The 26,193-nt window shown below is 41.2% G+C and overlaps 1 protein-coding gene across 2 annotated transcripts in view; it reads right to left on the bottom strand.

Moving 5' to 3' along the window:
- The window catches only part of INPP5F (inositol polyphosphate-5-phosphatase F), an 89,696-nt gene that overhangs the window by 55,365 nt on the left and 8,138 nt on the right, over positions 1–26,193 (bottom strand). For both annotated transcript variants that reach the window (XM_042909411.1, XM_042909410.1), the window contains exon 2: positions 12,983–13,063. In XM_042909411.1, the coding sequence (XP_042765345.1) occupies positions 12,983–13,063 (81 nt within the window). The remainder of the gene's footprint in view (positions 1–12,982; positions 13,064–26,193) is intronic.

Genomic DNA, 26,193 nt, shown 5'->3' with positions numbered 1-26,193 from the left:
CAAATGTATATTGATTTACCTAGAATTTTTCTTTGAGAATGAGCTACTGATGGGTATTCAGTGTTGCTATTTATTCTTTTTCTTTCTTTTTTTTTTTAATTTTTAATATTTATTTTTGAGAGAGCGAGAGAGACAGAGTGCAAGAAGGAGAGGGGCAGAGAGAGAGAGGGGGACACAGAATCCAGAGCAGGCTCCAGGCTCCGAGCTGTCAGCACAGAGCCCAACGTGGGGCTCGAACTCATGAACATGAGATCATGACCTGAGCTGAAGTCCGACGCTTAACCAACTGAGCCACCCAGACGCCCCTTATTCTTTTTCTTTATAGCGCAGCACAGCTTTATCTAAGTCTTTCCAGAGTATTCAGTTCAGCTTTCCTAGAAACCATTAGTCTTCCTTTCGCACTTAGAGTTGATGGGCTTAATATTTAATCACATAATTACAATAACGAGTTTAACAGATATAAACAGGTTTGGGAACAAGCACCATCCATGATCCACCAGGAGAGAGCGAGCTTCCTGCACAGTCCCCTACCAGCCAGCAGCTTTCAGCCTTCAGCGCATCCAGCATATCCACCAACAGGCTTTACAGAGAGGCAGTGGCGGGAGTTGGTTCATCTGGTAAATGGCTTAAGTGAGATTCAACTAAAAGAACTCCTGAAAGAAATGCACATGCAGTACATATTCATATGTGCCAGACAATTGAAGTGAATGAAATATTTGTGTGAAAAAGATTTTGCTTTTCCTATTTCCTTTTCTTCTGGCTCACCTTTTCCAAAGACTGGTTCTAATTTGAACTGGTTCAGTAGGGTAGGAATTTTTAAGACTTTATTTGCTTATTTATTTATTTACTTACTTACTTAGCATACAACCATAGTTGTTTTTTCGTAGCATACAACCATAGTTTGTTTTGGAGGTTCTGTTTTCACTGCTCTTTTGGATACTTTCTACTTTCTCTGTATCTCTCTCCAACCATTCGTTATGACCAAAGGCAAAAATAAAAAGAGAAGTCTGCTGTTGACTCTCACACATTTACCTCCTTTAGCTTGCTCGCAAAGAGTAGACTATATTCCTGAGGACAAAGCAACCCTGCACCTCTCCTGGGTCCACTTCTCAGAGGAGAAGGTGGGAAATGCGAAGCAATGAGCACAAGCTGTCTTAACACAGTCCTGTGTAAATGGAGGGCCCAGCACAGCAGAGTCCATGACTACACCCACATGCAAATAAAAACTAACCCAAAGACAGATGGGTATTATATACTCCTAAGTTATTTGTCATAGAATATTCGAATACAAATATTTAAGTTCTTGAAGGGCTTCTACAGATGGTATCTCAGGGAGGGGTTTGCATTCCCACAACATATACTGGAAGATGGAGACACACTGGTGAAGAAGGAAAACGAGAATTAGGAAAGGAGATTAGAGTTGGCTCACCTTTTCTTTCTTCTGTATCAAACTGATATCAAGAATACTTACATGATTCTCTGTCATTTCAAATTGACAGTCTGAACCAACTTAAGTTAAATGACTCACTGCTCTTTATAGCTTTTGAAGTTATGTTTAGGTGCATACCAATTTAAAATTGTTATACCTTTCTGGTGACTTATATCTTTTGTTATTATCGAAATGTATATCATTCTATGCTTCTTGCCTTAAAGTGTGCTTTGATATTAGGGGCACCTGGGTGGTTCAGTCAGTTAAGCGTCCGACTTTGGCTCAGGTCATGATCTCACAGTTTGTGGGTTCGAGCCCCGCGTCGGGCTCTGTGCTGACAGCTCAGAGCCTGGAGCCTGCTTCGAATTCTGTGTCTCCCTCTCTCGCTGCCCCCCTCCTGCTCGCACTCTGTCTCTCTCTCAAAAATAAACATTAAAAAAATTTTTTTAAAGTGTGCTTTGATATTAGTATACTGCACATCAGTTTTCAGGAGGTTGGCATTTGCATGATTTTTTCTACCCTTTTACTTTCAACCATTCTGTATACACATACCTAAGGTACTTGCCTTGAGAGCAGCTTGTAGATGGATTTGACTGTTCTTCCACTATAAAAGCTTTGGGCTTTAATGGAGTTTAAATCCATTCATATGTAATTATTGATATATTTAGAAATCAGTCTACCATCTTATTTTTTGTCCTCTCTGTTCTATGGACTTTTCTTGCCTTTGGGGGGATTTTTAAAATTATTGCTGTTCTATTTCCCCCTTTATTCACATTTTACAATCTTTTATTATTTTGTTAGTGAGTATATTGTAGGAGATGAAAACATGAACCTGACCTACAAAAGCCTTTTTTCTTTTCTTTTCTTTTCTTTTACACTAGTTTTACTAGTTCCTGGACAGGGGAAAGGACCAATTCCTTTCAATTCCTTATCATTTCTACTGTTGTGTATTTTAATTCTATCTTATTTTAAACTCCATATAAAGTCAAATTCCTTTAAATTTGCCAACATATTTACATCTCCCGTAGACAGAGATAGAAGGGATAGAGATCCCTTCCCACATCTCCATGCTCCATCTAGAGTCATTTACCTTTTGCCTGAAGAACTCTAGTATTTCTTGTTAGCAGATCCTGCTGGTGACAAATTCTCTCAGTTTCCGTTTGTCTCAAATGTCTTTATTTTCCTTAACTTCTGAAGGTACAAAATTCTAGACAGGCACTTGGAAGACATCCTTCTGTCGTCTTTTGGCTTCCATTGTTTCTATCAAGGCTCACTGCATGCCTTTAAATTTAATGTGTATTTTTCCTTTGTCTGCTTTCAGGGTGTTTTCTTTGTCTTCAGTTTTCATCAGTTTCATTTTGAGGTGCCAAAGTGTGGTTTTCTTTATACTTTTCCCCTTGTGGTTCAAAGTACTTCTTAAAGCTGTGACTTGTATTCATAATTGGTTTTGGAAAATTTTTGGCTATTATCTCTTCAAATACTGCTAGTCTGTTGCTGTCAGAAACAGAATCTGACTAGTTTCTCTTGATCTCATTTTTTTGAATGTATGAAGTCTCTTCAAATGAGCCATCATATATTAACACACTATACATTATAAGAGAATCTAATAATTGGGATATCTTAATGGCTTATCTCAGGATAAATTATGCTCCAATTTGAAGGATCCTGTTTTTGGTTTTTGTTTTTGTTTTTTTTAAATACAAATCTTTGGTAGGAATTCAAATTCAGTCGGATGTATGCATAAAACCTACTTCATTGATACCCACTGCATAAGCTATTAATTGGCCAGTTAGTACTTTTATATGAATGTGAGCAAGACTCTATAAAGTAGGTTTTATGCAAATTTATAAATGAATTTAAAATTTTAAAGATATGAATCCATAGTGTATTTAATATGTTTTATATTTAAAGCCATTTCTATTTTTTTTAAACTACATTAACAGAAATGCTCCCCCTCCCCCTTAATAGAAACAGATCACTATACATCCCTGAATACATTTTAGGGAGCACTGTACATCGAGTAAGTGGAATTGCAAGTAGCACTACCACTATACCAGCACTGTTACTTTCAGTCAGGTACCTAGCAGCTAAGAGTACATGACATTGGCCTTCTAATTCTCTTACCAACTCAAAAGCCAATTATTAATTTGTTTATCTTCCACACATAGTAGTTCCTCAATGTTTCCTGACTGGCTGCTCTGTTGACTAGTAAAGGTCCCTCAAGTCTGGGTTCATAGAAAATTGACAATGACTCACAAAGAGAGCATCTAGGGCAAGAGGCACTTTTAATAGGCACCATTTCAAAAATACCAAATGGTGGAATCAGAAACATATTCAGGTCAGCTTATGATGCTTAGGATGAATTTAGGTCCCTGATAATGACCTGCCATAAAATGAAATAATCTCTGACACTGTATAAAAATATAAAATCTTTTGTGTCTGTAATAGTTTTAGAAAACTAGAAAAGTCAAACTTATAAAGTGTCATTGGGCAAAATGAATTTATATATAAAAGTACATTTTCTTTTTTTTTTTTTTTTTTTTTTTTTAATTTTTTTTTTCAACGTTTTTTATTTATTTTTGGGACAGAGAGAGACAGAGCATGAACGGGGGAGGGGCAGAGAGAGAGGGAGACACAGAATCGGAAACAGGCTCCAGGCTCCGAGCCATCGGCCCAGAGCCTGACGCGGGGCTCGAACTCACAGACCGCGAGATCGTGACCTGGCTGAAGTCGGAGGCTTAACCGACTGCGCCACCCAGGCGCCCCTAAAAGTACATTTTCAACATAACTATAGCTTACCTTCCTTAAAATGCAAAGACGTATTCTATGTTTATTAAAAACTTTAATGTATTACATATTTTCCTAACTATTAGGTATAACAAGTACATGAAGTGTAACTGGGATTTCTACTCATGATGCAGGTTTACCAACAGGAAGATAAATTACCGGTTGAGAGGGGGCACACGCATGCCTCGAGGCTGGAGGCAACTGGCCCCTCCAAGAGGGGACCCCAAGCCCACAGGCTATAACAAACTTATGACCAACTCAATTCAATCAGTAACTTTCATTTTCTGCTCTGGATGGCTGATACTGGCCCACATCTACGTAAATGACAACTTACTGTATTTATCAAGAATCTCTTTTCTTAAACAATTAGGCCTGACAATAATTTGATTATCATCGCTTCAGAATGTTCAATAAGATAAAAAGTTCAAAAAGAATTAAAGGGGGAAATAAATATAGAAAGAACCTTTATAGGTGGTCCATACACACAGTCACTCTTAACGTAACAATCCTTTCCTTCTGCCATAGCTAAAAATTTTAATATCACTGCCATATGAATCACTGAGAGAGACTGGAGTTTAAGAACAAATGGCTGGGCACCTGGCTGGCTCAGTCGGTTAAATGTCAGACTTCAGCTCGGGTCACGATCTAGTGGTTGGTGAGTTCAAGCCCCATGTCGGGCTCTGTACTGACAGCTCAGGGCCTGGAGCCAGCTTCAGATTCTGTGACTCTCTCTCTGCCCCTTCCCTATTCATGCTCTCTTAAAAAATAAACAAATGTTTAAAAAAAAAAAAAAAAAAAAAGAACAAATGGCTCATAACTAGAAAATGGAATGGAAGGGGAACCTGGGTGGCTCAGTCATTAAACATCTGACCCTTGATTTCAGCTCAGGTCACGACTCATGGGATTAAGCCCCCTATCAGGCTCTGTGTGGACAGTGTGGAGCCACTTGGGATTGTCTCTCTCCCTCTCTGCCCCTACTTCACTCTCTCTCTTGCTCTGTCAAAAGAAATAAATAAACTTAAAAAAAGAAAGAAAATGGAATGGTAGTGGAATAGCGTAAGAGGCAAGCTGGCCCATCTCCAAAGATTCTCCCTGCCCGAAGATATGAAAATCTGATTAGAAATGCGCTCGGAAACAAGAAGCTTGCTTATCTGACAACACTGGGAAAGCTCAAAACTGTGGGTCACATTTGTGTGTCCAATTTGTCCTGCCAGGGTGGTGGAACCATCTGCACCAAGGAGACTGGAGCTCAGATCAGGGACAAGGGAAGGGATGGAAAATTCTGAAGGGTAAAGTGATGGAAGAGACTGAAGGGAGCAAAGAGAGGAAGTAAGGGCCATTCAGCACCCACGCACCTGGGGAGAGAGTAAAAGGCAGAGGAGAAAAGCAGAAAAGAGTGAGAAGATGCCAGAGAAAGGAACCTCCTGCCACGTAGCTGCCTGCTTCCCAGACCCAAAACCATTCACAGAATAGGTCCCCTAAACTACAATTAAAGAATCTTTTAAGGGTTAACCAGGAACCTAGTCACCACTGAAAATTTTACCCCCAAGATAATAATTCTGAGACCCTCATGAATAACAACGTGAATATAAGATGACTACGTTTGAATTACATTTTAAGTCATTCCTACTTTGGTAGAAATATTAGGTCACAAATAATACTTCCTTAGAATGCTTCCTTCAAAGCAACTTGAAAAAGTACATGAAAAAAAAAATCATCAAAACTTACCTCAAAAGAGGTATTTATTTTTTTAATTAAGATAAAATCAGGGGGCGCCTGGGTGGCTCAATCGGTTAAGAATCTGACTTCGGCTCAGGTCGCGATCTTGAGGTTTGTGAGTTCAGGGCCCACATCAGGCTCTGTGCTGACAGCTCAGAGCCTGGAGCCTGCTGCGGATTTTGCGTCTCCTCCTCTCTGCCCCTCCGACACTCATGCTCAGTCCCCTTCCCTCCCTCCCTCCCTCTCAAAAATAAACATTAAAAATTTTTAAAAAGATAAAATAAGGGGCGCCTGGGTGGCTCGGTTGGTTAAGCGTCCGACTTTGGCTCAGGTCATGATCTCACGGTCCGTGAGTTCGAGCCCCGCGTCGGGCTCTGTGCTGACAGCTCAGAGCCTGGAGCCCGTTTCAGATTCTGTGTCTCCCTCTCTCTCTGCCCCTCCCCTGTTCATGCTCTGTCTCTCTCTGTCTCAAAAATAAATAAACGTTAAAAAAAAAAAAATTAAAAAAAAAAGATAAAATAAGAATAACAGTGTACATCACAAGTTACCTTCCAAAATGGCTTCACTGAGATATAATTTACATACCATAAAATTCCCCCATTGTAAGTATACAACTCAATGATTTTAATAAATGTATGGAGTTGTAAAACCATTATCCCAATCTTCACACGTTTTTAAAAATGTGAGTTGTCAGTAGACAATAAAACAATCTACTTTTCTCACAATGCAAATGGATGCCGACAATCACATGGGTATTTAAACATAAGAAGCAATATCTAAAAGGCGTGCCCCAAGAACCAGGCCTCCAGTGGAGGCCGAGAGCACCCCAAGGCTCTGCCAGACTTCTCTTTCTTCCTTCCAGGGCCCTTGACAGCTGGGGTTTTCCAATGGCTTTTCAGGAAAATACTGAGGCAAGGCTAGTGACACTCCACTCATTCATCTTTAAAGTAGGTTGAAGATTTCATGTCATCAGTGTCCTAGCCAAGTCTCTGCGGCAGACTAAAATCACACTTTTTAAACCACATGCATAATACATTTTACCATTTTAATGATGGAGACATCTTCCCCACGTCAACAGTGGAGAAGGAGCAGATGGCCAGCACAATCTGAATGAACGAGAGCTACCGCGGTGAACCGTGTCTCTGGCTGTTCAATACTACGAGTAGTAATTCGCTTAATTACTAAACCAAGAGCCTCTATTGCCACTTCAATCAAAATTCCTTACAGTTTTCACGCTATTCCTGAAAATCTCATGGAATATATATTTTTCCTTCTATATTCAGACACTTCTTACCCTAACTGAGCTTATCTTATCTTCAAAATAGATTTTTTTTTTTCCAAAATAGATTTTGATTTAAAGAGCTTTTGTGATCCATTTAAAGCCTCCAGCCTCATGCAACCTCTTCATGGAGATCTCCACGAAGGTACGACTATCTCCCCGGCATCGCACAGAAAACAGGAAACATCAATCATGTGGAAAGATCAATCATGCATCTTTTTTGCACAGCTGCTGACTCTGCCAAGAGCCATCTATCTCTCTTCTCGGTCTCTGCCCTTACCCTAGCCTTTTCCAGATTACCTCGCTCATTTCTCAGGCCTTGCTTCGGACATCGAGTCCCCAGGGCTGCCTTCCATCCGGGACCCGCACCCACCAGTCAGGCCCCTCTGCCACGTGCTTCACCACATCCCACACTCTTCTCCAGAAGCTGAAGTCTAATGAGCACACAGTGTGACTGGGTAATTAATGTCTAGCTCCTGGATCCAATCCTAGACTCCTAGAAGCTTCGAGTTTTGTTCAGCCTGTGATCTGCAGCACTGAGTGCAGACCATGACACGCAGTAGGCGCCCCATAATTATTCGTTACAGTAGTATTTGCTGTATATTTATGAGTAGCCCGGCTATAGGACAGCACGGGAGGACACAGCAATGAGCACAAGAGAAACAGCTCCTGTCTTCCTGGAGCTTATCCTAGGAGATGGGGTGAGAGAGGGCCATGAGAAAAAAGGAACACAAAAAAATTAATGTGTAATTACAAGTGTGATAAGAGTATCATTCTTATGTCCCCCTAGATCCTACAATGGATAAAAAAAAAAAAGTGTTGATATTTCATGGTGCTTTTCTCTCACCTATTTACCATGTTACATGTCCCTATTTTCTCCTCCTCAAATTGGTAAACCCCACTGATCAAACCAAAGTCAGACACATTCAAGTTGTCAGAGAGAGCCTACATTACACCCTCGCTTGAACGTGGACCTGCTCGCAAACGTGTGGGAAAGAGGCCTTCCTCATATTGTGACCCTATTTCAGAGACAGGGTCTTAAAGAGGTAATTACGTTAAAATGAGGTCATTAAGGTGGGTCCTAATCCAGTGTGATTGGTGCCCTTGTAAGAGGAAATTTGGACACAGATACACACAGAGAAAGGCCAGTGTGAAGACAATGTGAAGACACAGGGAGAAGACAGCCATCTACAAGCCAAGGACAAAGACCTCAGAAGAAACCACTCGCCAACACCTTGACCTCGGGACTTCTGGCCTCCAGAATCGGGAGAAAATACATTTCTGTTCTTTAAGCCCCCCAGTCTATGGGACTTTGCTATGGCAGCCCTCACAAACTAATACTGTTCCTAAGTCACACCTGCTGACATTCCACAGAGCTCAGAGTTCAGTGACAGTCAGGAACAGTGGCATGGCTCACCCACGCCGCTGTTAAGACTGTCAATGACATCTGTTCAAATAAACTTATGTTCCCATCACACTAGACAAGAACAAAAATTCGTGCATTGAAATGCAGAGAATAAGTAGGAGGGAAACAGGAGTGAAAAAGAGTTTAAGTACAGACATGTTATCCCCCCCGGCCCCATCCTCTACCCCCAGAAGGGAAGATGCTCCCAGGGGAACATGCATCTCAAATCATTACATTAGATCCGGTACATCCAGCGAACGAACCTCCAACCGGCCGAGCTGATGGTGTGGCCAGAGCAAGAGCTTTAGCGGGCCTCAAGGAGGCCTGGGGATGAGGCATCACAGGGCAGAGAATGCAGGGAGGGAAGAAGGCAGGGAGGGAAGAAGGCAGGGAGGGAAGAAGGCAGGGAGGGAAGAAGGCAGGGAGGGAAGAAGGGTGGGGAACTGGGCGGGGGGGGGGGGGGGGGGGGGGGGGGGGAGTGACACACTGGGGTGTGGCTGCAGTTAGCTCTTGTGGGTGGTGGGTGAGGGAAGGAAGAGCAGCAGGGGGCCCAGAAAAGATGTTCCTTTGCTTCCTCCCCACTCCCCCCTCTTAAGAGCCAAACCTCAAAAGGGATGTGACGAGAGGGAGGGAAAAAAAGTACAGAGATTACTTTCCCTGCCTTTCTTACATTTTCTTTCTCCACCTCCCCCTTTTCCAAAATCCTGGAGAACAGGTATCCCCAGTGCTTACCAACCACTTGTTCTGAGTCCAAAGGCAAGCGGTGCAAGGAGGGAAAGAGCATATAAACAGAGGCTGACCACAGGAGATGCCCATGTTCACCACCTCCAAAATGCCCACACTTTCACTGCATCACGAACTCATCGACCAACAATGTCTATCTGTTCATTGCTTGTATGAGACAACTTTGCATCGTCTGCCCAGTCCAAGGCCTCCTACTCTGATCAAAGAAGTAAACCTCTGGAGCGTAGTTGAACTTTGAGAACCAGGGGAGGCCCATGGCCCAGACAGCACCAATAGGAATCTCTTTCTAGGGGTCTGAACTAGACTCCCTACTCAATCCCTGATGGCTATAGGCAATCTCCAGGGGTTGTAGGGAACAGGAGCTGTTGTTGGGCTTGAGGGCTGAGGGTATCATTTATGAGCAGAAATTTTGTCCTACATACACAGAAACAGAAAGCCAAAAGAAGAGAAAAATAAAGGAGATACATAGGAAAGCGGTGCTCAGAGACCACCTGCCCCAAAATGTAGTCTCAGATCCTGTAAAACATCCACTTCTTGGTTTTGGTCCCTGGAGTTTCTAATAAAACTTCGTTTTCTGTATGCTGATAGGTTTATTTTTGCAACCAAAAGAGGCTTAATAAAATAGTGATAATTTATTAAGTACCTCCAGGTATATTAGCTCATTTAGACTCACAATACTGGGGGGGGGGGGGCGAGTAGAAAGGAGGGCAGTTATTTTTAATCTTGTTTTACAGCTTACAAAGCAGAGGTTCATGGGCATGGTGGCCACAGTGAATCAGCGTCCTGGGATACAAGCTTTGTAAAGTCTCCTCCAATGTTGGCTCTGGACTTGGCTATGGGACTTACTTTGGCCAATGGGATATTAGCAAGCTCGATAAACCTTCTCATACTGACACTTGTCTTCTTGGCACTCAGCCACCACCTTGGAAAAATGTCCAGGTATCCGAGAGAGAGAGAGGACCTAAGGGAGGCCTTGTGTGTAAGAGAGGATTTACACGGGCAGAGATGCCCCTGGAATGAAAACAGATACCGCAGGCAAAATCCTGGGTGGACATGGTCACATGAATGACACCAGATGACAGAAGAGAAAGGGCAGAAGAGCTGCTTGGTCAATCCATAGTATCATGTGATATTTTATGTTGTTGTTTTAAGGCATTAAATCCCAGGGTCTTAGCAATAGGTAAACAAAACAGATGTTAAGTAACCCCCTCTATTTCTCAAAGCTAAGAAATAAAGCTTGGATCCAGATCTCCTGATTTCAGCAATTTATTCACTGCTGTAGGATGTGACTGAAACTGAAGAAAAATAACTCAAAAGTTTCATAAGCTTCATTTAAACAATAGAAAATGAGTTTTAGCTCAGAACACTCAGCTATGAAATTATCCTGTCAGCATATAAATGAATTAAAAATATATTTATGTAAATGTGGACAGGTAGGAGAATGTTACTAAAATACTTAGCATGGTTATACAATGTCTAAATGCTTTTCTCCTTGTACCACAGAATTATAAAACTACCAAAGACAGAATATCCAACAATGCTTTTTTTTTTTAATGTTTATTTATTTTTGAGAGAGAGAGAGGGAGAGAGAGGGGGAGAGAGGGGGAGAGAGGGGGAGAGAGAGAGAGAGAGGGAATGGGGGAGGGGCAGAAAGAGAGGGAGATACAGAATCCAAAACAGGCTCCAGGCTCTGACCTGTCAGCACAGAGCTTGATGCGGGGCTCAAACTCACGAACCATGAGATCATGACCTGGGCCGAAGTTGGACACTTAACTGACTGAGCCACCCAGGTGCCCCGTGGTACTATTTCTAACAGCAAAAATAACCCCCTAAACAATTACCCAATGACAGGAAAAAGGACAAACTTATGATATATTCATACAATAGTGAAAATAAAAAACTAAAGCTTCATATATCAACATGGATAAATCTCAAAAACATCAAATTAAGTCGGGGAAAAAAAGAAGTAGAAAAAACCACAAACAGCTTAATAGTAAAGTCCCCAAATACAAACCTTAGCAACTTACTACTTAGGGATACATATGTAATAAAAGCAGTAATGAAAATCAAGGGAATAATAAACACAAAATTAAAAATAGTAGGTACTCTATGAGCACCTGGGTGGCTCAGTAGGTTAAGCGTCCAACTCTTAACCTCAGCTCAGGGCTTGATCTCAGCTCCACGCTGGGTGTAGAGCCCACTTAAAAATAATAGGTGCTCTTGAAGGGAAGGAAGCAGGATACACTTGGAGAAAGGCACAGTGAGGGATCCAAAGACCTTGGTCATGTTTCATTTCTTAATTTGGGCGGCAGATATACGTATGTTTTACAACCTATACTGTACGTCTATAATAAATAGCTTTTTGTATCTATGATACATTTCATAATAAAAAATTCATTTAAGACTTTATTTTATTGTTTTAAGTGACCTCTACACCCAACGTGGGGCTCAAACTCATGACTCCAAGCCACATCCTCTACCAACTGAGCCAGCCAGGTGTCCCGATAAAAACAAATTTTAAAAAACAACCAAAGAATCTAACAAAGGAAAATTAGATGGTCTCCAGTAATAGGTGCTTTACAACACAGAGAAAGCAACCTAGCTCCCAAATGCATAACAATTTTATTTTATTTTTTAAAGATTCTATTTTTAAGTAATCTCTACATCCAATGTAGGGCTTGAACCCACAACCCTGAGATCAAGAGTCATACACTCTACCCACTGAGCCAACCAGGTGCCCCACAACAATTTTATTTTAGAAGAGTAAAAAAGGGCATACTACAGAGGTAGCTAGGCTCCCAATTACACAGTAATTATGGTAAAGCTGCCTATAGTTTTTAACTCATTAAAACTGATGCCAAAGGAAAAACAGATATTTAAATATAGTACTTAAAATATTTCAGTTAGTCCTTTTCAGGACTTTTTGGAACCTGCCTATAAAACATCTCTTTTCTCATCAACAAAATTCCCTCTGAACCCCAGATACAAGTGTCTGTCTTTGAAGCAAGGGTCTGGTGAATAACCTAGACCTTTCATCAGTTTGCCCTAGAAAGGGCCACACTGCATGCTAAGAGAACCATGCCCTTCCTTAGCCAGAGTTGACTGCATCCGGGATGGACAGCTGACCAAAGTAGGCCAGTCATGGCCTGCCACGTGCCTATCTGTGCAGTCTTAGTCCTACCACCCTCTCCCTTGAAATCAGTGCAGTTTGTGTAGTTTTGTCAGAGCACCTACCACAATTACCAGACAATTTCATATTTAGTTCAGTGATTACTGACCGATATCTGTCTTCCCAAACTGTAAGCTCCACAACAAGGGTGAAAACAGGTCAGTTTTTTCTCACTATTGCGTTCTACCAACTAGCATAATTCCTGCCACATAGTATTGAATTTTTTTTTTCTTTAAGAGGAAGAAAGGGTTGTAAAATTATCCCTCCTCCTCCCTCAAGCTTTATTTTTATTTCATGAAACTTACATGGAACTTTATCTACTTTGGGCAGACCTAAAATTAAGGCAAAGGAATCAAAGCCATAACAGAATCCACATTCATCCTCAAAGAAGAAAATATCATAGGATGCCACGTTAAATTTGACAAATTTAAGGACTTGATAGAAACATACCTGAATGAAGCTGAATTTTCCCAATAACACCTTCTACCAATCCCAAACAAATGGGATTCCAGGCAAGAAGTAGATCAGTAGCTAAAATAAAATAAGAAGCAATCATGAGAAAATATTCATCAGAAAACATACTAAAACAATAGCAGCCTATTCTAAATGATCAACATCCCCAAAGGGCAGTTATGAACATCCAGAACTGTAAAGCAATTTGTGAAAAAGCATTAAATCCGAGGTCTGAGTAAGGTTTCTGACATCAGGACGTGATGGGGAGAGAAATGACAAGCTGAAATTCTACTCTGATGGGAGGCAGTACTTTGGCGCCCTGCAGTGGAGGAAAGAGGCTGGTACACTGCAAGAGGGCAAGTTAGAGGAGTTCTCTAACCATCCTGTGGCCCATAGCTAGTCCCAGATTCAAAGACAAGGCCTGAGAAACAGCCACAGAGATGTCGACTTGCTGGATCACACTCTGGAAAATATGTTTTCCCAACGAAGCTCACACCAAGCAAAGAAATCCAGAAAGCCAGTGCTCTTTTATGTGACTTCTCTGGCAAAGGCAGTAAGAGCCACTGCCATTTCCTGAGCGTCTACCATGTGCCAGGCATCCCAATCAGGGGTCCTTAGAACAGAACAGAACAGAATGCTTTGGTGACTTTTCTCAATTCTCCCAAGAATGGCACATAACTGATATTATTCTCCACGACCAGACAAGAAGCTAATTCATTACACACAGTGGATGCGTGAGAACGTCAGGGCTTAATTCTCTTGTGAGAGAAACCCAGGTTGCAAAAGTCTGTTAAATACACGGAGATAAATGTAGCTCTAATGGTAACTCAATAGCTGGAAAAAATTACCAAGAATGAAAACAATATTTGTCTTAGCAGGAAATTTAAATTACATTTTAATTATTACCATTTAAATTTTATTTTAGTGAAATTTATAATCAATCTATAACTCACAGGGTAATTACAGACTCAATAGTTCATAGTCTCCAAATTCATTTTGAGTTTTGACTACTGTATCTTAAATGTCTTTGTTGTTAATGATCTACTCAGTGGGAGGCATATGAAGTTGACTCCTCTTTGGGCAGAAATACAATTCAAACCAGACCTGCATGACTCATGGTCTGTGCTCTTAACCATCCTGCTACAGAACCTATACATGGAACTAACCAATAAGAAGATATTTACATTTTAAGTAATATGCATTCTTACTATAAAAGTCATACTGTACAAAATTGGGAAAAAGTACTTTATCACTCCCATTCCACCAGCCAGATAACTTATTTTGCTATGTTTAGGGTCATAGTTTGTGTGCATACCAAATCACAAGACTGCAAATATAGCAGTATATGCAAATTGTTTTTCTTATAACATGAGTATTGTCTCATGTCTTTAAAACACTCTTCAGGGCACCTGGGTGGCTCAGTGGGTTAAGTGTCTGACTCTTGATTTCAGCTCAGGTCATGATCTCACAGTTTGTGAGATCGAGCCCCATGTTGGGCACTATGCTGACAGTGCAGAGCCTGCTTGGGATTCTGTCTCTCCCTCTCTCTCTGCCCCTCCCCCACTTGGTGCTTTCTCTCTCTCACTCTCAAAATAGATAAACTTAAGAAAAAAAAAAAAACTCTTCAAAACTATAACGTCACAGCTACGTAATTTTCCACCACAGGAAGCACTTCCTCACTCTTGGGCATTTAAGTGATTTCTAGTTTGTCCCTATTATTAAAATATACTGTAATAAATGATGAACATTATGCAAATATTGTATTGCCTCCCTAATTAACAGCTTTAGAGCAGATTCCTAGGAATGAAATTCGTAGGTGAAAACAAAAAAAATTTAAATATTCAATTCAAATATTCAAATATTACCAAATTGCTTTCTACAAAGGTTATATACCAACTTAAGATTTCTGCCAGAAACATATAAAAATGCTTGTTTTAAAACACGCTTGTGGCCATTCAGAATTTCTTTTTTAAATTGTTCTCATTTGCTGGCATCCATTGCCTAAATGATGTTTATTTTCTTTTCACTGCTGATAAAATTAAACTTCTAATTATAAAACTGGCTTATGTTTCTTCTACGATTTTGCTATTCATATTTTCTAATACTTTTTTTTATATTCCTTATTGATTTGAGTCCCTTTTATATTAAAGACATCAACTCTGACATATTTACAAATGTTTTCAGTTCTTAATTTTTTTTAAATTTTTTTTTTTTAACGTTTTATTTATTTTTGAGACAGAGAGAGACAGAGCATGAACGGGGGAGGGGCAGAGAGAGAGGGAGACACAGAATCGGAAGCAGGCTCCAGGCTCTGAGCCATCAGCCCAGAGCCCGACGCGGGGCTCGAACTCACGGACCGCGAGATCGTGACCTGAGCTGAAGTCGGACGCTTAACCGACTGAGCCACCCAGGCGCCCCTCAGTTCTTAATTTTTATACACAACCTTTTTTCATTATCTTTACACCTAAAAAGCTGTTCTTTACCCAGTATTAAATATTTATTAATTTTATCTTTGTTAATTTTTAAAAGCTTAACTCTGCTGGAATTCACGCTGGTGTGTAGACTAAAAATACCCTGATTTCTTTTCAAAGAGTGTGCCAGAATCTCTATCAGGCAGTCCAAGTCTCAACATCTGCCAACACAGATGCCCCTCTAAGCAAAGAGCTCCAATCACCCATAACCCTTCACCTTGACCTCAAATGAACAGACCACAATTTTGTGACTCTATCCTTTGGGACCAAATGAGCTATAGCAATAAGAAAGAGGAAACAAAGTTAGAGGTAAAGCAGTCAGGAACAGTTACATAGAAGAAGCGGAACTTGAAGCATAAGTAAAGGAGCAAAAATAAATAAATAAATAAATAACGCAGAGGAAAGTGCAAAGTTTGTTCTGGAATGTGTCCCTTCACTGGAGAAATGCTTATCAAGTACCTTCCAGGGACCAGGCACTGTACCAGGCTACGTAGGTAGATATAAAAATAAAGGAACAAGCTGTCTAGAACAGAAGACCAATGGCGTGGTGAAGATGTGGATTGATAAGACTGGAAAAAGCAAAGTGAGGCCAATTGTGGCGAGATGTGAATAAAAAACTAATGAGTGTGTGCTTCCTGGAGACCAGGGCAGGCAGATAATGGCATAAATAAAACAAGACTGCAGCCAGGGATTAGCTGACAGTATTGACAGGAGGCGGAGACTGAGAGTAGGGAAAGGAACAACTAGATGATTGTTGCAAGGGTCTTAGCCGGACAGGACCTGGAGCTACATAGCTTGAGGGTGGGGTGGACAGTAAGTGAGGACGGCACAGGAGGTTAACAGAAAACACCTCGAAGAAAGCCAGGGAAGGATGGGAAAATGATAAGTAAAAAAAGACATTGAAACAGCTCTTCTGAGTGGGAGAAGAAGGAGAGGGGGCAGGGCAGAAAGGACAGGGTATACAACAGCTGAAAGAAAGGTCGGTGAGAACCTCCTAATTCAATACTCTTTTCCATCTTTGGCATTTTGAACCACAAGAACACATTAGCCATTCAAGAAAATTTTAACTTGAAAAAAAAAAAAAAAAACTAGAAAAACTATAAGGATGACCAAATTTTGTGCTCTAATGACTGAAAATAGTCACAGATAATCTTTGAGATCCAGAGAGAGCCAGTTAAACCCGTTAAGACTGAGTTCCTTGGGAATGCAAGCTGGTGCAGCCACTCTGGAAAACAGCATGGAGGTTCCTCAAAAAACTAAAAATAGAACTACCCTGTGACCCAGCAGTTGCACTACTAGGCATTTATCCACGGGATACAGGCGTGCTGTTTCAAAGGGACATGTGCACCCCAAGTTTATAGCAGCACTATCAACAATAGCCAAATTATGGAAAGAACCCAAATGTCCATCGATAGATGAATGGATAAAGAAGATGTGATATATATATACAATGGGGTATTACTCGGCAATCAAAAAGAATGAAATCTTGCCATTTGCAACTATGTAGATGGAACTGGAGGGTATTCTACTAAGTGAAATTAGTCAGAGAAAGACAAAAATCATATGACTTCACTCCTATGAGGACTTTAAGAGACAAAACAGATGAACATAAGGGAAGGGAAACAAAAATAATATAAAAACAGGGAGGGGGACAAAACAGAAGAGACTCAAATATGGAGAACAAACTGAGGGTTACTGGAGGGGTGGTGGGAGGGGGGATGGGCTAAATGGGGAAGGGGCACTAAGGAATCTACTCCTGAAACCACTGTTGCACGATATGCTAATTAACTTGTATGTAAATTTTTAAAAATAAAAAAATAAAATTAAAAAAAAAAAAACACCACCACTGAGTTCCTAATGTAATAATCAAGGAGAAATAAGAACCAGAGGAGATAGTCAAGGAGGAAAAGAAAACAGAAGATGATGAAATCAAAAGTACAGGTGAAAAAGTTGCCCTTGGAAAGGAAGGTCACTACCTTTCTCTAAGTCTGGGAGAAGGTGAAAAGCTAAATATAGCAATGGAGAAGCAGTAAACGAATTGATCAGATGGCCTTGACTCAGTAAAAAGCAGGAGTCAAAGTCATCTTCGCTTTAGCAGGGGGGAGGGAAGTTTGGAGGGAGATGGAGAGGGGCACCAGAGGCTTGGCTTGGCGAAGGGAATCCAGAAAGTCAATTTTTAAATGTTTTATGTGTGCATGAAACTCAGTGTTTTCAAGAAAAAAAGGTGTCAATCCATTAGTGGGTCATGAAATCAATTTTGTATGAGATCAACATTAACATCAATGAAACTGAACAGAACAGAAAATAGGGAAATTGCACCAGGTAAAGAGAAACATTTCATGAAACTTTTGTTTCTGGTACATACATATAAGTATGTGCTCACTAGGTCATAATTTAAAAAGTGTTCCTTATTATGGATCTCAAATATTTGAGCATACTATTTAACCTTAGGGTGAAGATTCATTATATCAACTTTGTTGATTATGTTGCCCAACTCCTGTATGTACTAATATTTTTGATTGTTTCACCAAAAAGTTTTTGAGAGAGGGCTTATTTTTATAACCTTATACTTTGTGTATATTTTTCCATTTTTCCCTTAGTTTTTTTTTTTTCACATTTTGAGACTGTGTTGTCAGGCAGATACACATTCAGGATTATTACACCTTCCCTGGTGAACTGCTGTTTATCAGGATGTAATAACGGCCTTTATTTTAAATGTTTATTATTTTTGAGAGAGTGCGTGCACACACAAGCAGGGGAAGGCAGAGGATCTGAAGTGAGCTCTGCACTGACAGCAGAGAGCCTGATGGAGGGCTCAAACTCACGAACCATGAAATCATGACCTGAGCTCAAGTCGGACACTCAACTGACTGAGCCACCCAGGCACCCACCTGCCTTTATTTTAAATGTTGCCCTTTGCCCTAAAATCTGGTTTGTCTAACATTAATATTATGAAAGAAATTACAGCAGGCATTAGAAAAGCATAAATATGAACATCAATAATCCGAACGTATCCCTTCCACTCCTCCAGCCTTAGGGACAAAGTCCAAATTCCTCAGAAAGGGCTGCAGGGGCTGGTCTGGCTGGTGTCCACCCTCCTCTTGCCCCCCCCCCCCCACCCCCCAGCACCCTGGCCTTCCCGCAACCACCCAGAAGTGTGTGCAGGCTGGGTCTGGAATGCTGCTCCACACCCACTTCTGCCTGCTTTTCATTCCAGACTTAGAACAAGAGTCACTGGTGTTCCCTGACACAATGCCCACTCCACCCACCCAGGAGAACTGATTAGGCACTCTTTTGTGGCCTCCTGAACCCTGTGCTTATTTCTATCATGGCACCTTATTTTGGTCTAATGCATCTGATTACTGACTTCCCTATCTCCCTGACTGAACACAAAGCTCATGGAGACCTAGTCTCATCTAGCTTTATGTCCCCAATACATGGTACACAGCAGGTTCCAAAATGCTGAATGGACAAATGAAGGAAGATACAGCGTGGAATGGAGAGGCAAGTTGAGGTCAGGTAACTTACACTGAATCACACAGTGATTCACTACTTAAAGTGGCAAAGTTAAAGTCACTTGGTCTATTTCAGATAAAGATATCAGAGCTGACTGTACCAAATACAACACAGACTTGTCAAAATCAGAATACCACTTCCCACTTAGTGTAGGGCTCTTTTTTAATGTACCTCTAACACCGTAAGGTTCCCTACAAGACGTTCTTGAGTGTAATACCCTCATTTTACATTGGAACAGGCCTTTCAGCTCACCAACATCATTCCAGCTGCACAAGTCAGAACCTGGGAGTCATCCAAAATGTTTTTCTTCCACCCCAAGTCCTATGGATTTACTCCTCAATATCTGATGAATGTTTCACTTCTCTCCAACCCCACTGCCATGATCCTTGTCCAGGCCAAGACCTCCCCCATCTAGATCATTAAAAACGCTCTCATCAGCGGTACATCTGACAGGCTGCTTCACACATAACAAGCATGCAAATATTTACTGAATGTGGTGAGGACTCTAGATAGTTTGGTACTGTGGGGCAGAGAGCTGTAAGTTGGGGGTGGACAACAGAGAGTAAACGCAGGGGTCATTCCATCCAGATGGGGCAGATTTGCATTGGAGATTGAATGTTAGGACCAGCGTGGAGAGGATGGACATGAGAGGACGGGCCTACAGCCAGAGATCCGGGTGACAGGACAGGGCCAGGTGCACAAGAGCAGCCTGGGCAGACACCGGAACCAGGAGATGAGACAGAGTCCAGAGATGCGGGCACAATGAGGGTAACGCCTGTGCTCCGTGCCCCAGAGGAAGAGTCTCAGCTCTACAGCTGTCTCTGAACCCCTCTCAGCAATAACTCCTCTGCTGTCAATGGAAATCCCATCCAACTTGTAGGGCATTTAATAAGGATCAAATGAGAGAGAATCATGAGAAAGCGTCCAACACAACGTCTGGCACATGAACATTCAATAACTTTTAGCTCGAGTTGGGAAATGTAAGTGTTTAAAATTCCAGGTTCCTACCACTCAAATAGTTCCATAGATTATTTCAAGGTCTACATATGGTTTGTTGTTTGTTTTTTTTAAAGAGGAAAGGCAAAAAGGAAAAAAAAAAAAACAAAAAAAACTTCAAAGTTTTTACTTATTAAATCTTATGGTAGGACCAGAATTCCCAAAAGCCTTCTCAGAGTAATGAACGTTTTATGAGAATACAGCAATGCCTAGATATGCCCCCAGAATCCTGTTTCCTCAGAACATGAAACACGCAGCTCACAACTGGGTGTCCAGCCTCAGTCCCAGCAACCCAGTTTGGGTCCAAATGGCAAATTGAGCACCAGGGCCAACTTCCTCCCTTCCCTAAATCCTCTACACAGGACAGAGGGAGAATCTACAAGAGGTAAAAACCTAAAAAAGGGGGTAAAAACATGCTTGGGAAAAAGACATGAATATTGGTACACTTTCCTTACGTATGTGAAAATAAGTACTGGGTCCTAAGTCATAAAAAACCACAGAAAAATATAAATAGAATGTATTGTATAACTTTTCATCAGCAACAGAAAGACACCTGACAAAAATTCAAGCTATCCAATGGAAGATAGGAAAAAGTGGGAGGAAAAAGAAAAAACAAAACAAAACCACATGTACATAATGGGAAACATAAAAAGGTAGAAATAACTCCTAATAATAACTATAATAATCTATATAATAATTGTATATTATATATTATATAATTAAATAACTTATTATAATAAATGTATAGGTTATTTTTTAAATTTTATTCATTTTTGAGAAAGAGTATGAGTGGGGGAGGGGCAGAGAGCAAGAGAGGCACAGACTCCAAAGTAGGCTCCAGGCTCCAAGCTGTCAGCACAGTGCTCAACGTGGGACTCGAACCTACAAACTGTGAGATCATGACCTGAGCAGAAGTCAGACGCTTAACCGACTGAGCCACTCAGGTGAAAATGTACCATTTCAACTAACCAATTAAAGGGCCAATTGTTAAGTTTCAACTTACCAGTTTATTAATTCTATGCCTATTTGCCACTGGTAGCAGGCACTCATTTAATACTTATTGAACCAAATGAATAAATAAGTAAAAGCAAGCATGAAAGATTGAAGTGGAAGATGGATTTCTCCTACCAACTTTATCTTCAATGTTATTTCACTATTATCTTCAGTGACATTTAAAAAGACTAACATTTGTTTTTACCATATTTAGTTAGTTTTGAGAGGAGGCGGGGAGGGGCAGAGAGAGAAGGAGAGAGACAGAATCCCAAGCAGGCTCCATGCTCAGCTCAGGAGCTCAATTTCACGACCTGAGCCAAAATCAAGAGTTGAATGCTTAACCGACTAAGCTGCCCAGGCACCCCTGTTTATACTGTTTTTAAAGGAAGTCCCCAAAAGACCAGCATTTTGCAATAGGCACTCTAAACACTAAAAGCATTTATTTTTCAATAAATATAATAATGCAGGTGTGATTTCTCACAATGGAGACTCGCCTGAAAATTCGAGGAAACTTTAAGCTAACTTAAAATGGCTTCCCTTGCCAACGTACAGATGAGACAAAACAGAGGAAGGCCTAAAGAGGCAATGTACCTGGCACAAGAGGGGAGCTCAGTATGTCTTTAAAACTGCTGGGACTCGGGGCGCCTGGGTGGCTCAGTTGGTTGAGCGGCCGACTTCGGCTCAGGTCACGATCTCGCAGTCTGTGAGTTCGAGCCCCGCATCGGGCTCTGTGCTGACAGCTCAGAGCCTGGAGCCTGTTTCGGATTCTGTGTCTCCCTCTCTCTGACCCTCCCCTGTTCATGCTCTGTCTCTCTCTGTCTCAAAAATAAATAAACGTTAAAAAAAAAAAAAAACCTGCTGGGACTCTGCTGCCTGGTAGAGTACCTTGCACACAGTTCACTTCAAAATGTGTGTGTGTTTAACCTGTCACTCTTCACTAAGGAAATAAAAGTTGGCATTAGCAGAAGTCTGCTTGTACAGAGGACACATGTAGATGACATCAATCTAAGCATATGTAGCAACTACACTCGGTAATGGACATCCTATCACCAATATGAACGGCTGCTCTGGAGGCAGAAGGCAATGGTATGGCAGAGAACATGACCAATGGGCCTCTACCATCCTTCCACAAAGAACAGCCATGTAACTGATGTGCTGCAACAGGCTGCTTTCTAATCGCTCCTTCGAAAGGGATGGTCCAATGTGTCATACAAATTTGAAAGAGAAACATTTGAAATTTGCAAATAGGTTCTAAAATTTAGGAATTTCAAAGTTAGCTAGTAGAGTTGCTTACAAATTGCAAAAGTATAGCACTTTTGAAATAACACCAAATTTAATGTAGTGGAATAACTCAAGTAACATACACCCAAAGATATTTGGGTATTTTGTCATAGCTCAATTGTTTGACCCATTAGGTCAACATTTCCACTCTTATTTCAGGCCCCTTTGGCAGCACATGGCTTCTATTTTCACATGCCCTCCTCTTCCCGGTATACAGAAAACAACTGATTAACTACTGTATGCCTGCAGAGAGCATGAGTCATTCATTCCAAGAGCCCAGAGAGCCTGGCGCTCCCTCAGCCCTGGCTAGAGAAGCCTGGGTGTCACACATCTACTAACGTTTATAGGCAGTTTCACTTGTGTCTTTAAGAAAAAGAATAAATAAGGTATGAGGGTATGCATAAATAATCAGACCCAAGTTTCATTTCCTGCTAAAGACAAAGGATATTACTGCTCTCAAAGACAATCACCAATACCAAAGTCAGATGAGGAAAAGGGTTCTACAATGAGGAACTGAAAGTTCCCATCAGTAGCTCATCCATGCCTCAGTTCTCAGAATGATGCAAGGAAACAGGTTAGGGAATAATTTGACTCAGGTGCCATCTTAGAAATGCAAAGTTGGATACACGTTTCTTTGAACTAATGGTAATTATTTTCCAGCATTAAGCAAGCTAAAGAGCTAACCCAATTTAGAAGTTCTAGCAGCTGGTGATTTCCCCATGTGAACTCCAACTCAATGGTTACTGACCCTGGCTTCTCATTGAGAAAATGTGGATGCCTGGGCCCCACCCCTTCAGAGGGTCTGACTCAGTTGGTCAGGGTGGGGCCCTGGCATAGGTATTTTGTTAATCTCCCCTAGGTGATTCTAATGTACTGGCCGATTGAGAATCACTCGTCTAAGGGATTATAGGTTACTGGGTGGAACCTGCATTAGTAATTTTATTCTATCAATCACTTTGATTCATAGAGGATGCCTGTGCCATGTAGGACTTTAAACACTTCCATGAAATAAAGTATGGCTTAGGATTCTCTCTCTCTCTCCCTCTCTCTCTCTCTCTCTGCCCCTTCCTGCTCGTGTGCATGTGCGAGCTCTCACTCTCTCTCAAAATAAACAGACTTAAAAAAAAAAAAAAAAGAAATGTTTCAAAAAATTACCCATATTCTTAAAAGATGAGAGACACTACTTAGGAAAGGGATCTTAAGAATTTTCAGACTTTTCTATTAAAATGGGACTCTAATTATGGTGCAGCAACAGAGCCACAAAGTTTTGACCATGATCATGAAGGGTATCAGAAATTGTTTTTTAAACTCTACCAATAACCAATCGAAAAACTGTTATGATTCTCTGACACATAAAGTCCCAGTTGTCCCATCTCAAGAGAAGGCCAATGCACCTCGAAAAAGAACAGAGGACAATAAAAGGGGAAAAAAAAACCAAACAACTTTTCTGTGTGTGAAAGGTCAGACAATGTAATCAGGTCATGGGAGGACCTGCTGGAAATGTATAGAATTATGAAAGGTGTGGACTCCACAGTGCATTCAGAATACCAGCACAGGAGATACATGTCTAAAAGACCTGGTCTGATACATGTCTAAGATACCTGGTTTGAGAATAAATGAAGGCAAGTACAGCTTAAATTGCAATTTTCCAAACTCATTACCTTAAGAAGCTGACGATATGATCAGGCCAAATAAGGATTAGATAAATCCTTGAACAGTAAACTCATAATGCATTACCCAAGGAACAGCATTGTGTTGGGTGGGATAGACCCCTCACCTTCTGTGCTCCCCAAAACAGTTCTTTGATAGATCTTTCAGAAATGGGATCCTGAAAGCTAAATCAGAGCTAATAATTGGTATTTTCTTTCCTCATCTTATTTCTTTAAAAAAAAATTTTTTAATGTTTATTTCTGAGAGAGAGAGAGAGAGAGAGAGAGAGAGAGCGCGCGCATGAGCAGGGGAGGGGCAGAGAGAAAGGGAGACAGAATCCGAAGCAGGCTCCATCCAGGCTCTGAGCTGTCAGCACAGAGCCCAACACAGGGCTCGAACTCGTGAACTGCCAGATCATGACCTGAGCCCAACAACTGAGCCACCCAGACACCCATTCTTTCCTCATTTTAGAACTCTTGACCAAGATGTATAAAATGAGCACTTCAATTATTAAATAGACACAACCTTTCCCCCAGCTGGTGTTTAAATAATTTCCTGGCTTTTCCTGGAAAGTTTGTTCAAAGCTGACCCCTTTCATCTAGGATGGTCTGTGTCATTCTCCCCCCCACAGGCCCTCACCGACAAAAAGCTCCGCCTTCAAACCCACCATCAGATCTAGGATTTGCCACTTTAGCTGGCCTCAAATGAACTGCTTCTAGATCAAAAAACAAAGACCACAGCAGAGTGTCTGTGGGTGGGAGGTAGGGGGGGAGCCCGGACTACTTCAGTTTGGCCATTATCAACTTTTTTTTAGATATCCAATTAGAACGCAGTGTGCATACAAAGCGTGAAGTCTGGCCAGGAAATGAAGTCCATAGCAGTCTACTAAGGTATACAGCCAGTTTCTTCCAGGGCTTCCCACTTTTATAGGAGACATACAATCAGACTATTTACAGCTGGTAGAAACTTCACAGAACCAAATAAAAGGGCACCGTTCTTCCCATTCCTTTTACTAGGAAGAAAAACAGATTTTCACCATCTTGCGGGGGTGGGGGGGGAGACAACACCAAAACCTCGAACTTCAATACCCAACTCAAGCCTCCCACAGAGCTGGGCCGTACATCTCTGTCACAGAGCCTGTCACTCTAGAATCCTGTGTGTCTCTCCCTCATTGGACCATACCCTCGGGCTAAGGTATAGCATTTTATCCATCTTTTTCTTTGGCACAGTGTCCAGTAGACAGGTCTTCAATAAATGTTGAGAGAATAAATAACTTCACAGAATTTCAGACTTAATATAATTTAGAAGGAGACACACAGAATGCTAAATTAGAGGGGGGAAAATGAGGCTGCTTCTTTGTGAGAAGGGAATACAGATGGTCCCCCACTCACGACGGTCCAATTTACGACTTTGACTTTACAATGGTGCAAAAGCAATATACATGCAGTAGAAACTGTATTTTAAATTTTGATTCCACCCCCCCACCCGCGGGCTAGTGTTACGCAATACCACAGCCTCACGCTGCTGGGCAGTCACGGGTACCTGTAGCTCCCAGTCAGCCACGTGACCCCACAGGTAAACAACCCACACCCGAAACAACCATCCTGTACCCATACAGCCATTCTGTCTTCACTTTCAGTATAGTATTCAACAAATTACAGGAGATATTCAACACCTGATCATAAAATAGGCTTTGCGTCAGAGGATTTGTGCCCAACTGTAGGCTAACTAAAGTGTTCTGAGCATGTTCAAGGTAGGCTAGGCTATGTTTGGTAGGCTAGGTATATTAAATGCGCTTTCGACTTATGGTATTTTCAGCTTATGAGGGGTGATCAGGACGTAACCCCATTGTAAATCAAGGGAGATGTGCACTGTAAAGAGGTAAAGGGGGATAAATGTAACAGCTACTAGAAAGAATCAAATCCTGGAGGTCAGGAAGTACCCAGAAGGGACAGTAGCAAACTATTACTCTACTCAACAATTTGTTCTGTCTCCTGACGGTCTGAAATAGGGAGAAGAACGTTTATACTTGGCATAAAAACGAAGTATAATGATACTCAGAAGCATCATTAATATCATACATGCAGACTACTAAAGTTAAAAGCATTATGGCAATGTTTAAAATTTCCTAATATTTCAGATACTGTGACTGTTTCAAACTGTAGACACTGACCATGGCAGAAACTGTGAAATTTGAAGTTTGGTGTAATTGAAAAGCTGTTTCAAAGAATAAGATTCATAGGGGCGCCTGGGTGGCTCAGTCAGTTAAGCATCGGACTTCAGCTCAGGTCATGATCTCAC

The sequence above is a fragment of the Panthera leo genome, chromosome D2 (genome assembly GCF_018350215.1).
Source record: "Panthera leo isolate Ple1 chromosome D2, P.leo_Ple1_pat1.1, whole genome shotgun sequence".
NCBI classification, from domain to species: domain Eukaryota; kingdom Metazoa; phylum Chordata; class Mammalia; order Carnivora; family Felidae; genus Panthera; species Panthera leo.
The sequence above is the reverse complement of the archived record's forward strand: the minus strand, read 5'-3'. Positions and strand labels throughout refer to the sequence as shown.